Source organism: Tarenaya hassleriana, unplaced genomic scaffold (assembly GCF_000463585.1).
Source record: "Tarenaya hassleriana unplaced genomic scaffold, ASM46358v1 Cleome170, whole genome shotgun sequence".
In the NCBI taxonomy this organism is placed as follows: domain Eukaryota; kingdom Viridiplantae; phylum Streptophyta; class Magnoliopsida; order Brassicales; family Cleomaceae; genus Tarenaya; species Tarenaya hassleriana.
The window spans coordinates 189,555-203,338 of NW_010965123.1; the positions used below are offsets into that span (position 1 = coordinate 189,555).

General features: G+C 39.0%; 1 protein-coding gene across 1 annotated transcript; it reads left to right on the plus strand.

The window, feature by feature from the left end:
• Nucleotides 1–5,773: 5,773 nt before the first annotated feature.
• LOC104810194 (NADPH-dependent pterin aldehyde reductase) lies at nt 5,774–9,850 on the plus strand. The gene is made up of 5 exons (XM_010536391.1): nt 5,774–6,131; nt 6,688–6,757; nt 7,554–7,747; nt 9,161–9,333; nt 9,617–9,850. Exons 1-5 carry the CDS (start codon nt 5,910–5,912, stop codon nt 9,684–9,686), a joined length of 729 nt encoding a protein of 242 aa, XP_010534693.1. The 5' UTR covers nt 5,774–5,909; the 3' UTR covers nt 9,687–9,850.
• The last annotated feature ends 3,934 nt before the right edge of the window (nt 9,851–13,784 follow it).

The window sequence follows — 13,784 nt, forward strand, 5'->3', positions numbered from 1 at the left end:
GATAGCCGTCGGGAAGGAAAAAGACCATAGGGAGAGCGGCATAGAAGCATGGGAAAGAAGAGCTAAGCCGGTTTCCATGATATGCCGGTGCTTTCTTTCCGAGATTCCATTGTGCTCGGGTGTGTGAGGAGGTGTTGTGAGGTGAGTTATACCATGAGAAGCGAGAAAGGACCGAAGGGCAATGTATTCACCTCCATTATCCGAATAAAGGGTTTGGGATTTTATGGAGAAACGATTCTCAACGAGGGCTTTGAAATGTGGAAAGACATCAAGGACTTGGGATTTTCGGTGCAATGGATAGAACCATGTGTAATGTGTATGATGGTTTACAAAAATGACATAATATTTGAGACCATCAATGGATGTTACAGGAGAAGTCCAGACATCGGAGAAAATGATTTCGGGAGGGCAAGTAGAATGAAGAGTAGATGTAGAGAAAGGCAACTTATGACTTTTATTGATCGAACATGGTTCACATAACAAAGACTTTGAAGAGGAAGACGACAAGGGAAGAGAGAATTCTTGGATTACTCGATTGAGAACATCGGAGGACGGATGTCCCAACCGAGAACGCCAATCCAAAAAACTCGTTTTTATTGTAGAAAATGCTTGAGGAGAAGAGACCGAAAGGGGAAAAGGAGCCATGGGCCACTCATAGACACCGTCTTTAAGAGGTCCGGTTGTGATTAGCGCCCCCGTCACGAGATCCTTTACCTGAAAATGCAAAGGAAAGAATTCCACCGAGACCTTGTTAGTGGTACATAATTGGTGGATGGAGATAAGGTTTTTACGAAGAGAAGGAACACATAAAACATTGGCGAGAGTAAGACATTTGGAAAACAAAGGGAAGGACATAGAACCCGTATGAGAGATAGCATGAGTGGAGCCGTCTCCAGGCTCAACGTCTTCACCACCGGAGTAAGGAGTGTGAAGGGATAATGCCGACAAGTCAGAGGTGATGTGGTGGGATGCACCGGAATCTAGCAGCCACGTGAGAGAAGAGGTCGGTGCAGCCATTGTGGTGGGATTTGCGCGAGGTTGCCAAGAGGATGGCGATGATGGTGCATGGTTGTTGTTGATCACAGCACCGGGAGGAAGAAGGTGGCATCGTTTGGCGCTATGGCCAAACGTACCACAAAGCTGGCACTTGCCCTGATAGCCGGTGCCTTTCCGATTTTGGGTTTGCTGGGATGACTGAGTCTGCCAATTCGGCCGATAGGCTGGAGTAGAGTTCCTCGTTTGAGTGTTGTTGGCCGAGATTGGGAAGACAGAAGGAGCATGATCAGCGGTCATGAGAACTGACTCATGATTGAGCAGCTTCTCGTGTAACTCGATAAACGAGATAGGAATGTCGCTTTGGCATTGATTGCATCGATCACGGGCTTGTATTCATCACTGAGTCCGGACAACACAAGATCAATGAGGTCTTCATGATCAAGATGTTGGTTGTAATGCTCTAGGATGATCCATGATATGACATTTCACTTTGTATTGATTCATTGATTTATGAATGCATTATTTATCCGTTATACGATTAGCATGTTTGTTGTATTTCGGCATCCTTGAATCATTAGAGAATGATTCTAAACTCCCTAGTCAGTCATCATTGTGGGAACAATGTTGAATGAAGACTAGCATGAGGTGTGATCAACGCGTAGGATGTAGATCACAATCATGGGTACTCGTTATGAACGAGTGACTGGATGACCCGCATGAGATTGTCACATGGACAGAGTCATGACTTGAATCTCATACAATATGCCGGTGCTTTCTTTCCGAGATTCCATTGTGCTCGGGTGTGTGAGGAGGTGTTGTGAGGTGAGTTATACCATGAGAAGCGAGAAAGGACCGAAGGGCAATGTATTCACCTCCATTATCCGAATAAAGGGTTTGGGTTTTTATGGAGAAACGATTCTCAACGAGGGCTTTGAAATGTGGAAAGACATCAAGGACTTGGGATTTTCGGTGCAATGGATAGAACCATGTGTAATGTGTATGATGGTTTACAAAAATGACATAATATTTGAGACCATCAATGGATGTTACGGGAGAAGTCCAGACATCGGAGAAAATGATTTCGGGAGGGCAAGTAGAATGAAGAGTAGATGTAGAGAAAGGCAACTTATGACTTTTATTGATCGAACATGGTTCACATAACAAAGACTTTGAAGAGGAAGACGACAAGGGAAGAGAGAATTCTTGGATTACTCGATTGAGAACATCGGAGGACGGATGTCCCAACCGAGAACGCCAATCCAAAAAACTCGTTTTTATTGTAGAAAATGCTTGAGGAGAAGAGACCGAAAGGGGAAAAGGAGCCATGGGCCACTCATAGACACCGTCTTTAAGAGGTCCGGTTGTGATTAGCGCCCCCGTCACGAGATCCTTTACCTGAAAATGCAAAGGAAAGAATTCCACCGAGACCTTGTTAGTGGTACATAATTGGTGGATGGAGATAAGGTTTTTACGAAGAGAGGGAACACATAAAACATTGGCGAGAGTAAGACGTTTGGAAAACAAAGGGAAGGACATAGAACCCGTATGAGAGATAGCATGAGTGGAGCCGTCTCCAGGCTCAACGTCTTCACCACCGGAGTAAGGAGTGTGAAGGGATAATGCCGACAAGTCAGAGGTGATGTGGTGGGATGCACCGGAATCTAGCAGCCACGTGAGAGAAGAGGTCGGTGCAGCCATTGTGGTGGGATTTGCGCGAGGTTGCCAAGAGGATGGCGATGATGGTGCATGGTTGTTGTTGATCACAGCACCGGGAGGAAGAAGGTGGCATCGTTTGGCGCTATGGCCAAACGTACCACAAAGCTGGCACTTGCCCTGATAGCCGGTGCCTTTCCGATTTTGGGTTTGCTGGGATGACTGAGTCTGCCAATTCGGCCGATAGGCTGGAGTAGAGTTCCTCGTTTGAGTGTTGTTGGCCGAGATTGGGAAGACAGAAGGAGCATGATCAGCGGTCATGAGAACTGACTCATGATTGAGCAGCTTCTCGTGTAACTCGATAAACGAGATAGGAATGTCGCTTTGGCATTGATTGCATCGATCACGGGCTTGTATTCATCACTGAGTCCGGACAACACAAGATCAATGAATGAGGTCTTCATGATCAAGAGGCTTACCAAGGAGGGCCAATTCATCACCCTTGACCTTGAAGAAATGCATGTAGTCATCAATCTTTTTGGTGCCTTTGGTAAAGCGGCGCATATTGTCCTTGATTTGCTTGATGTGGCCTCGAGAGGAACGTCCATACGTCAAAGCGAGTGTGGTCCAAGCAGCACTTGTTGTGTCGGCTCGCGCGATGAGTGCTTGGCACGAAACATTGATGGATCCAAGAAGGGCAGAGAATATGAGACGATCTTGGCGAAACCAAGAGTTGTATGTCGGGTTTGGCTTTATCACATTGTTTTTGAGAATCGTTGGAGGAACATCGAGATCGAGATCTAGATAATCTGCAGGTCATAACCTTGGAGCAAGGATCGGATTTGAAGGCTCCATGTTAAGTAATTGGTAGCCGAGAGTTTGGGGATATTGGTAACATTGATGTTTACCAAATGAGAGGGTAGGTTCTCGGTGTTTGCGGTGGGTGCCATAGGGTCGGTGGGAAGAGTTGAGCCGTCGGAGTTTGCGTTGTCAGTAGACATTGCGGCGGCCGAGGGAAGGGATCAAATGGTTGAAAAAAATGGTCGTGAGACTTAGAGGTGCTCTGATACCATAAACGATATCTAGGGTTTGGAATATAGTTCACCTTGAATATTATTGATGAATACAACCCATACTTATACACAATTGATGTAGCTGAATTACAGTAACTAAATAGCAAAGAATAAGGAGTGATTAAGAGAGAATATTGGCATATGATAACAAAAGAGATATCAAGAGATATTCTTTCATTAGTTTCTTCCTACAGTCATCCCTAGGTTTGGATGCTGCGAAATTGGGGAAATACATGGAATTAGAACATAGTACGCGACAAAAAGATGATTTTCTGATAATAAGTGACCCTTATTCACATCATTGTTGGTTGTCAGATGTATTTGCATCGTTTCCATTTAGTTTAAGATTATGACAATGACATTTAATGCATTTAGTTTTCTCTCTAGGATACGAAAGTAGATAGATCAACTTTTTAAATAGTGATGTTTCGATTCGAAAGAATGGAACCCGGTTTTAGACTTTGAGTCCCCAAATTTTTGATGAAGAATGTTTATAGGATCACTATCCCTATCCTTAGTTACATCCTTTTCATGTTAGATGATTTTTTGAAATCCACTAATTCATCTTATAGATTTCATCCTATTTACATTCATTTACTTTGTTCTCCATCTTACTTTACTTGTTCACTTTAAAATCTAGAACAATACATTTATTACCATTTTGATTCTTTCTTCACCTAGTTTTAGTCGAGTTTAACTTTATATCAAATAAGTCGTTGTGATCGATCTCGTAACTATGATATCCGTATATCTGCAGATATGTTGTTTGTCGGATTACAAATTTAAAACTTATCACGCAGAGTTATCATCAATTTTGTCTTTAAATAAAGAAAAAAATATCTGAAAATTTCTAAATTTGTAATTTGGTGTAATATTAATTTTTGAATTTGTAGGTGCGTCTATTTATTCTCGAATTTGTATTTTTAACACATTAATTCCTGAACTTGCAATTTTTTTAATACAATAATTCCTAAAATTACATTTTTGAACACAATAATTTCTAAACTTTGCTTTAATCAATTAGTGGTATGGACGATTATTGAACTGTTAAGTAAGTTCAGTAATTACTGTGTTAAAAAATGCAAGTTTGGGAATAAATAAGTGCATCTACAAGTTCATGAATTAATATTAAATCAAATTACAAATTTAGAAATTTTTAGATATTTTTTCTTAAATAAATGAGCGGTCAATATTTTTTGTAAACCGTTAATCCGTTTTTTTTGTCTAAATTCTATTTGATTTGTTTGATTCATTTTTATTTAGAATATTTAATTATTATCTAAATAATTTTAAATTTTAATTTGACGATAATGCTTTCAAAATTTGGAAAAAAGTAGCGTATAATTTTAATTTAATATGACTTTATGTTTGGTCCACTTGTATTACTTTTTATTTCTTGAATATTTTTCTATACAGTCGATATAAGATTGTTTTAGAAACAAAACTAAAAATATACGTTAGGCAAAAAAAGAAAACTATATATGAATTCAATAATTTTAATTTTTTTTAATCTAAATTAAATGATTTTATAAGAATAATTTCTCCATTTTCAAATAAAAAGAAGAAAAAATAAATTTGTTTTTTTATCCTTTTATAAAAAAGAAAAAAATATGAAGATGTCATGTGATACATATTGAATCCAACCTAACTACCGCTAGGTTTTTGACTCAAAAATTTAAGATCAGTTCAAAAACTGTTTATTTAATATTATAAAATTTGTATCAAATTATTGTTTATTTTTATATAAAATTAGAAATTTATATATTTATTTATTAAATTTAAAAAGTTAATATTTTTTAGACGATATTTTTTTGGGTTTATTTTGATAATTTTAATATAATAAAAAAATAAATTAATAAAATGTTAATGTGCTTTTACGAGATTCAATAAATATTATTCTTGTGTTCATCAAATATACACAAAATGAATATTATTAACAAGTATCAATATTTAATATTTCTAAATAAAAAAATTATAAAAAAATACCGAAATACTGGATATCATTAATTTTATGCCGTATATAATATCGAAGCGAACAGAGATGTAGTTGCTCGTACATTCTGGAATCCAACCCTACGGCCCTACCTGTAACATTGCCGGCGCTTTGCTTCATTTAAAAAAGAATTACTACATTTCTTCTTCTCACCTCTCACCTGGGAATCCCACCGGCGGCTGAGACGGCGAACTATGTCGACGGCGACGCCCTTCTCTGGCGCTGTGAACTCTTTCACAGCGGCGAGGACCGTCCTCATAACTGGAGTGAGCAAAGGCCTCGGCAGAGCCCTAGCTCTCGAGCTCGACAAGAGAGGCCATACTGTCATCGGATGCTCTCGGTCTCAGGAGAAGCTCTCCGCTCTTGAATCCGAGCTGTCGTCCCCTGCAAAGCATCTCTTTCTCACCGCCGATCTGGTAATTGCTCTCTTTGAATCTGTCTCTCATGTCTGAGTCCTTCCGTGTTTGTGTGAGTTCAATCTGCGTTGTGGTCTTTGTAATGGAAGAAATTGTTGGTAATCTTAGAAGGCTTTGTTCAATCAATGGTTGAGGATTGATGTTGGACGATCTGAAATTGAGAATTTTACTCTGGGTTTTGATTTCCTCTGTTTATGATTGGTGGTAATCTGTTGGTTATCTAGGCGTAGTTTGGCATTTTACCTTGTTTTGTTGGCTCAATCGTTGGGTCTACCTATAGAAATGTGTTTGTCAAAGTAAATTCCGAAAGTTTGAGCAGTTTCTTGAATTAGGTCTGATGTTTTTGAGCTATGTCTTAAAATGATTACTGGCTTCTCTATGTGTTTACTTCAGTCATTCCTACTTCTGTGAATGTAATAATGTATTTGTGCATATTCGCAATCCCTGCGTTGATCCTTTGATAAATGTGTGGCTTGTTCTTTGATCTACCCTGAGCTTCTATATATGCAGCATGTTGTAAAGCTAAGCTAACAGGATTTATGCCATATGTTTGTAGAAATCTAACAGCAGTGTGGAAGAATTGGCGCGTGCAGTTGTGGAAAAGAAGTGTGTCCCAGATATCATAGGTATTTAAATCTGTTCATGACACTTTGTGGTTACAAGGTTGAACTTTCCCACTCTGAAAATTACTTCCACATCCTTGTGCACGTTTTCATAATGATTTCATGAATATCCTTGCTACGCTAAACCTATTCATTGTTCCTTATTTCCATGAGAATGGCTGTGATTGTATTGCTTTTGGATGTTAACTTGATCTCTAGGTGTAGGTTTTCTTTTTTGTTTAACTGTAATTCCATGGTATTCTGCTGTTTTTTAGAAATTATCAGACAATGCGTGTAAAGAGTTGTGTGTCCTTTTTAAGTTGAAGATGTTGACAACTTTTTCTCAGTGAAAATTCTGCTCTTGGCTGAAGTGAACAATCACCATGAGAATTGCTCTTGGTTTTGACTCTTTGAATTAGGAAATGATTGCTGAGTTAGTATGCTTATAGGATTAGGGAAATTACAGTCGTAGATGTTCTTTGATGCCAAATAGATTCTGTGTGGTGCCAAGCGATACTTGTTCCAAAGTTCTTGATATTTCCCTCTCATTCTTACCTGGGGATAAACACTGTCATGGCATGTAGATGAGTATTCAGTTCTTCCTTGTTTCCCGGATATATAGAATTAGGCCCTTTTCACCCCGCTGTCAATGTTGATTGTTTTCATTGTTGGGATGCAAGAATTTCTTCTGTTCTCTTGACAGATACAGGATCAGTGTCTATTGCATCTTCTGGTTGTTATTGAATACAGTATTTTGCCTCTGTTTTTCCTTTGTTTCTGGGAAATACTGTCTTACATTGCAGTGTTATGTAATTTGCAGTTAACAATGCTGGCACTATCAATAAGAACAACAAGATTTGGGATGTCCCTGTAGAGGAATTTGATGCTGTTATTGATACAAACGTTAAAGGGATAGCAAGCGTGCTGCGCCACTTCATCCCATTGATGATCCCACACAAGCAAGGAATCATCGTAAACATGTCTTCTGGATGGGGAAGATCTGGTGCCGCCCTGGTGATTTCTAATCATCCACTTCCTTAATTCGCGAACTGTTACCATATCTTTAGTTTTCAAAAGTGAGATAAGCATTTAGGCGAAAGAGCTCTTTAAACCCGACGCGCAAGGCGAAGCCACACGCAAACCCACGCCTTTTGGACATGAGGCACATCTTTTAAATAAAAAAATTATTAATTTATATTACATTTTAATTGAAACTATGTCATAACTTTTTTTAATTTAAAATATTGCCAACCTAAATTTTAAAATACTTTAGAAGAATAATATTAAATAAATAAAAATTGAATTATTTTTAAAAAATTATTAAATTTATTGTAATATATGGCAATATAATGTTAAGATTAATGTTGTCTAACTAAATTTTAAAACACTATAGGACAATATTAACCAATAAAATAATAATTATTTAAAAAATTCACATTTTTTTATAATATTTTGACCTCAGTCTTAATCCCAAATTTATTTGGAGTTTGACCGAATAAATATAATTCGTTTTTCACTCATTTTGTTTTTCTAATACTTAACAATAGTGTTAAAAATTATAATGAATTTATAATATAGATTTAATTATTAATAGATTTTTATGATGATTTATAATAACTAATTTTTTACATTAAAATTTTAAATATAAGTATTGATAAATATTTTAAATATTATTGTATTATTATTTTAATATTTTTTCCAAAATTTGTTTGAGAAATTCATTGCTAATATTTTTAGAGACGGACTCCACTGACAAATTAAATAGTTAAAATTATTAAATTTCTCTTCACGTCTTCTCACAGTCTAACTCCTTTCATTCTTGTTCATCTTCTTCCATTCCTTGGCCTTCACTTCATCTTCAACTCCGTTTCTCGGTGATTTCTTCTGTTCACGGTTCAATTATTAGAGGCGGCCGTCTCATGCATCAGGTGGAGGCACGTGAAAGGGGCACCTATGGCCGCCTCTGGACTTTCATCTTTCCTAATTTAGGTAGTGAAAGAAAAACATGAAGTATTTGGTATTGGAATTATGTAATAACCTGAACTTGACTTTTCCATAATATAGAAGAGATGTTTTGAGTCCTTTCCAATCTGCTTGAGCTTCTATAATTTTTTTTCCTTGATTTTGGTGTAGAAGCTCTTGAATTCGTATAGCTGTGCAACCATAAATCAAATCACCATCGGTTGGCCACATCCCCACAACTTTGAGATACTTGTCATCATTCAATTGGCCAACGGTCGTGTTGTTTATGTATTTTCCTGCCATTATTCTATTGATTTTAGACAAGAAACTGGCACTCAGATTCTGCAAGAACTTGGGATTCGTATAGGATTATATTCTCTGAAAATCTCCAGCATCTTGATTTTGGCATATCATACCCGATTTTCCAGTGGGACTGATCTTTGAAACCGAACTTTATCCCTTAAGGTTGCACCTTACTGTGCATCAAAATGGGCGGTTGAAGGTTTGAGCAGAGCAGTGGCGAAGGAGGTACCTGAAGGAATGGCAGTGGTTGCACTTAACCCAGGTGTGATCAACACAGACATGCTTGCTTCGTGCTTCGGCAACTCAGCTTCCCTATACCAAGCACCAGATACCTGGTAAGCACACACCTCACCTCCTCAACTAATCAAAAGTTTTTTTTACCTTACTCGTGGATTTTCTATGGTTTCTTGTTGGCATGTATTGAAATATCATTGGTCTACCAACCCTTTTGTTCATGTTCTGCATTTCCGTATAAATGCATTGCTCAACAGTTTTACTTTTAATTCAAGAAAATGTATGTGTTTGGTTCTTGAAATGATGAAAAATTGATAGATCACCAATATGTTCTCAGTCCCATCAATTACTCAAAACCCTGTTTGGGGCTTGTCAATGTGACAGGGCTGTTAAAGCTGCGACGATGATTCTGAACCTTACGGCAGCGGATAACGGTGCATCTCTGACGGTCTGAAGCTTTAACAATACATTTTATTTTTCAGTTCCTGATAAATCTTTTGGTTAGAAAATTTATTCTGTAGAGAGTTTGCAAACACCGGCACTGTTCCATGTCCAAATTTCCTGTTAAGGTTTAGAATATGAAACTCAACTTTCTAACACAAAATACTTTATTCCTCACCGAAACCTGAATACAATTTTGGATGATCTTGGTTTATGAGAGGATCTCATAATGGCGGTCTAAAATATGCTCAAGCTCCACTAACCATTCTAAGTTTGCCAAAAGTTGTTTTGGATTCGGAGCTGGCTGAAACTCGTTTCCAATGGTATGCTTCCGCAATTTTCAATCCAAACTGTAGAAATATCCCTTTCTCTTATTGAAACACAACTCCACTAAGGATTATATCATCACATGTCTTTTTCCTAAGCTTTATACGTGCCACAACGATCATATAATAAGAGTCTAAAAATTTTTTTTAATCATGACACTTCCCAATTTTTTTCTGGCCATTGAACAACATCAGAGTTTCTCCACCCAAATTTGTAAAATCTAGGTAAAACATCTCCTTGTCACTACAATCACCAAATCCAAAGTACCTTTCAATTTTAATATCCCATTCCAGAATGAAGTTGTCATCGAACACCGGAATTGTCTTCTTTTCATGTGTGAACCAGTCTTCCTGATGAATCGATATGAAAGAGCTTTGTTATGTAGTCTCTCATCACATAAATCTGTAAACCCAGCTGCTGTCGGACACTTTAGGACTTTGTCGCTATCGATCAACATGTTCTGGTCATGATTAGCCCATACGCGGTCGGCATCACCTTGTGGTGTGAATCGTTGTTTCCGATGAATCGCTCGTGTTACTGTGCATCGCCTTCCTCTTTCGACTGCAGAATCACCTCTCGAACCTCAAGAAGAATATTTGATGCTTGTCCGCAATCGACTTTCGTATCTGGGTCACGATTGATTTGCGATCTGTCGACTCCTGTTGCTAGCGGCGACATCGAATCTGGAGAAAAATTCTGGCAATCCTGATCAGCATCCAACAACCGACACAACTTCGACAGCATCTACTCCATCGACTCACTTCGCGAGCATTGTTTCACCAGGTAAACCATTTTCGAACACTGCTTCAACAGTTCATCCATCTTTGACATGGTTCAGACGTACTCTGATACCAATCTGTTAAGGTTCAAAATCTGAAACACAACTTTCAAACACAAATCGAGACTTTATTCCTCACCGAAACCTGAATACAACTTTGAATGATCTTGATTTATGCGAGGATCTCAACTCTCATCCCCCAAACAACCTCTAACCCTTTCTGAAACTTCTGCATAATCTCTTTCTCCTCTATCTAATATGTATTTATGTTGGGTTTCCTAGCATGCGATCTCATTGATCTAGGGTTTGGTTTCTAGGTTTTATGCAACGGAAGAAAAAGATCTAAACCTAGCCAAAGTCACACAAAACCAATTGTGCAATAACCCGAAAGAATGTGTATATCACTGTGGGATTTGAATACTTACCTCGTTCCAGGGTATGTTTTAATCACCAAGAGTTGAAAGTACAACTCCTCTACACGTATCCACACCGGCGGGATGAATTCCAACACGTTGGAACGTATATGCTAGGATTTGTGAAGAGAAAACAACGTCATTGACTTGGAATCGATATTCCGGGGTTTAGAACTCAAGAGAAAGCTTCTCCAAGGCTCTAGGAAGTGTCTAGGACGTGTTAGGTTGATTACCTAGGGTTTGTGGTGGCTCTCATGATTAATATGATTGTCTAAACCCTAAAATTCGCGAAAAGGAAATTTTCCCGAAAGTCGGACCGTCTGGTCTAGGTCTGGACCGGACGGTCTGACCCTACGCGGAACGGACGGTCCATTTCTTCGCAGAACGGTCGTTCTGCATGTCTGGACCGGACAGTCTAGCCCTTGCGGAACGGTCAGTCTATTCCTCAACAGAACGGACGGACTGACACGGCTGGACTGTTTGGAACCCTTCCAGCTCGTTCTGTCTTCCTTCTCGCGTCGTTCTCTTCACGTGTGATCCATCCCTAATGCTTTGTGATCCTGTAGGCCCATTCGAAGTGGTAGTGGCTTCGGAAACTCTTTTCCGAACCACCCTCTAGCAAGACGCCATGACTACCCACCTAGAATAGAGTTAGAGGTGATCTAATATAGCCAACAATAGTTCGAGTTCTGATCCTTTTGTCTCACGATGTCATATGTTGAACAAGGGTATGGTTTGAGCCACCCTTCAAGTTCAACCGCTTATCCGTCTTGGCAAATCGACTGACAAAATAGATGTAACTTCATCTATACCGGCCACGCATTTTCACAGTCCGATTTTCACGAGGGGTCCAGCGACATCTCTCCTGCTTAGGAGGTGACAAGTCCCGTATTGCATGTCTACTATATACATATGATTCGTGAACGTATCTGAGCAACGCCATTATGATCATCCGGTTAAAGACGACGTTTGACGCAGTCAAGACACGCCACTCCTCATATCAGATACTCTAGACATCTCAGGTCTGAGGATCTAAGAAGAACCACTGTATGAGATTCAAGTCATGACTCATGTCCATATGACGATCTCATGCGGGTCATCCAGTCACTCGTTCCAAACGAGTACCCATGATTGTGATTTGCATCCAATGCATATGATCATCATCAATCACACATCATGCTGGTCTTAATTCATCATTGTTCCCACAATAACAATTGGCCAGGGAGTTTAGAATCATCTGCAATGATTCATGGATATCTACCGAAACATAACAAACATCCAATCATATAACGGGAAAAGTAATGCATTCATAAACCAATGAATCAATACATAGTCAAAATGTCATATTACGGATCATCGTAGAGCATTACAACCAACAATCTCCCATTATGCTCTAATATCTATCCTACAAGCATCTAATCCCCATACCCATAACATGACCATCATGCTTTGACGAAGGGAGAGGCTTCGTCAGCGAGTCGGCAATATTATCATCTGTCGACACTCTGCTTATATTCACGTCTCCTCTGTCGATGATTTCTCTGATCAAGTGAAATCGTCTGAGTATGTGTTTGGATCTCTGGTGTGACCGAGGTTCTTTAGCTTGTGCGATCGTATCATTGTTGTCACATTACAACTCAATGAGATTTGCAATGCTAGGAATGATGCCCAGGTCTCCCACGAATTTTCTGATCCAAACAGCTTCCTTAGCTGCATCCGATGCTGCTATGTACTCGGCTTCTGTAGTCGAATCTGCAACGGTTGGCTGTTTGGAATTCTTCCAAATAATAGCCCCACCATTCAGGCAGAAAACGTAATCTGACTGCGATCTGAAGTCATCTCTGTCGGTTTGGAAACTAGCATCGGTATAACCACTTATAGCGAGCTCGTCTTCCAATCCGCCATACACCAAGAACAAATCCTTAGTCCTTCTCAAGTATTTAAGGATGTTCTTGACCGCAATCCAGTGAGCCTCACCTGGTGTAGACTGATATCTACTAGTCATACTCAATGCATATGATACATCCAAACGAGTACACAACATCGCGTACATGATCACTACAAAAAAACTGTGAAATTCCAACGGATTTTTCCAACGGATTCATCCGTTGCAAATTTTCCAACGGATTTCCAACGGATTCCCGTTGGAATAATTCCAACGCATTTCTAACGGATTTCCAACGGACGTCTAACGGATTCATCCGTTAGAAATCCGTTGGCAATTTCCAACGGCATATCAACGGATATTTGAGTTGGAAATTTTCCACGTATATTCCAACGGATTTCCGTTGGAAATAACGTTTGACGAATTTCAACGGATTGCCGTTGAAATTATTCGAACGTTACGAAACGCGGTAATAATTCCGACGGATATCCGTTGGAAATAGTCGAACGTTATAACGTTCGAAATATTCTAACATGAATTTTGTTTCTATGCAGCCGTTGTGTCAAGAACGTGGAAAAATGCTATGTCCATGTACAAGTTGTCGCAATTTTAAGTATCGCAGTACAGAAGATGTTTGTAAACATCTATTTCGAAGGGGATTTGTGGAAGATTATTATATTTGGCGATTTCATGGAGAAGAAGTTCGGA

Bases quoted from the DNA above. Each gene is read 5' to 3' on its own strand.
- LOC104810194 (XM_010536391.1), top strand. From the start codon at position 5,910: ATGTCGACGGCGACGCCCTTCTCTGGCGCTGTGAACTCTTTCACAGCG. The intron at 6,758-7,553 runs GTATTTAAATCT...TGTAATTTGCAG, and splicing joins GTGTGTCCCAGATATCATAG to TTAACAATGCTGGCACTATC. The intron at 7,748-9,160 runs GTGATTTCTAAT...TTATCCCTTAAG, and splicing joins GAAGATCTGGTGCCGCCCTG to GTTGCACCTTACTGTGCATC.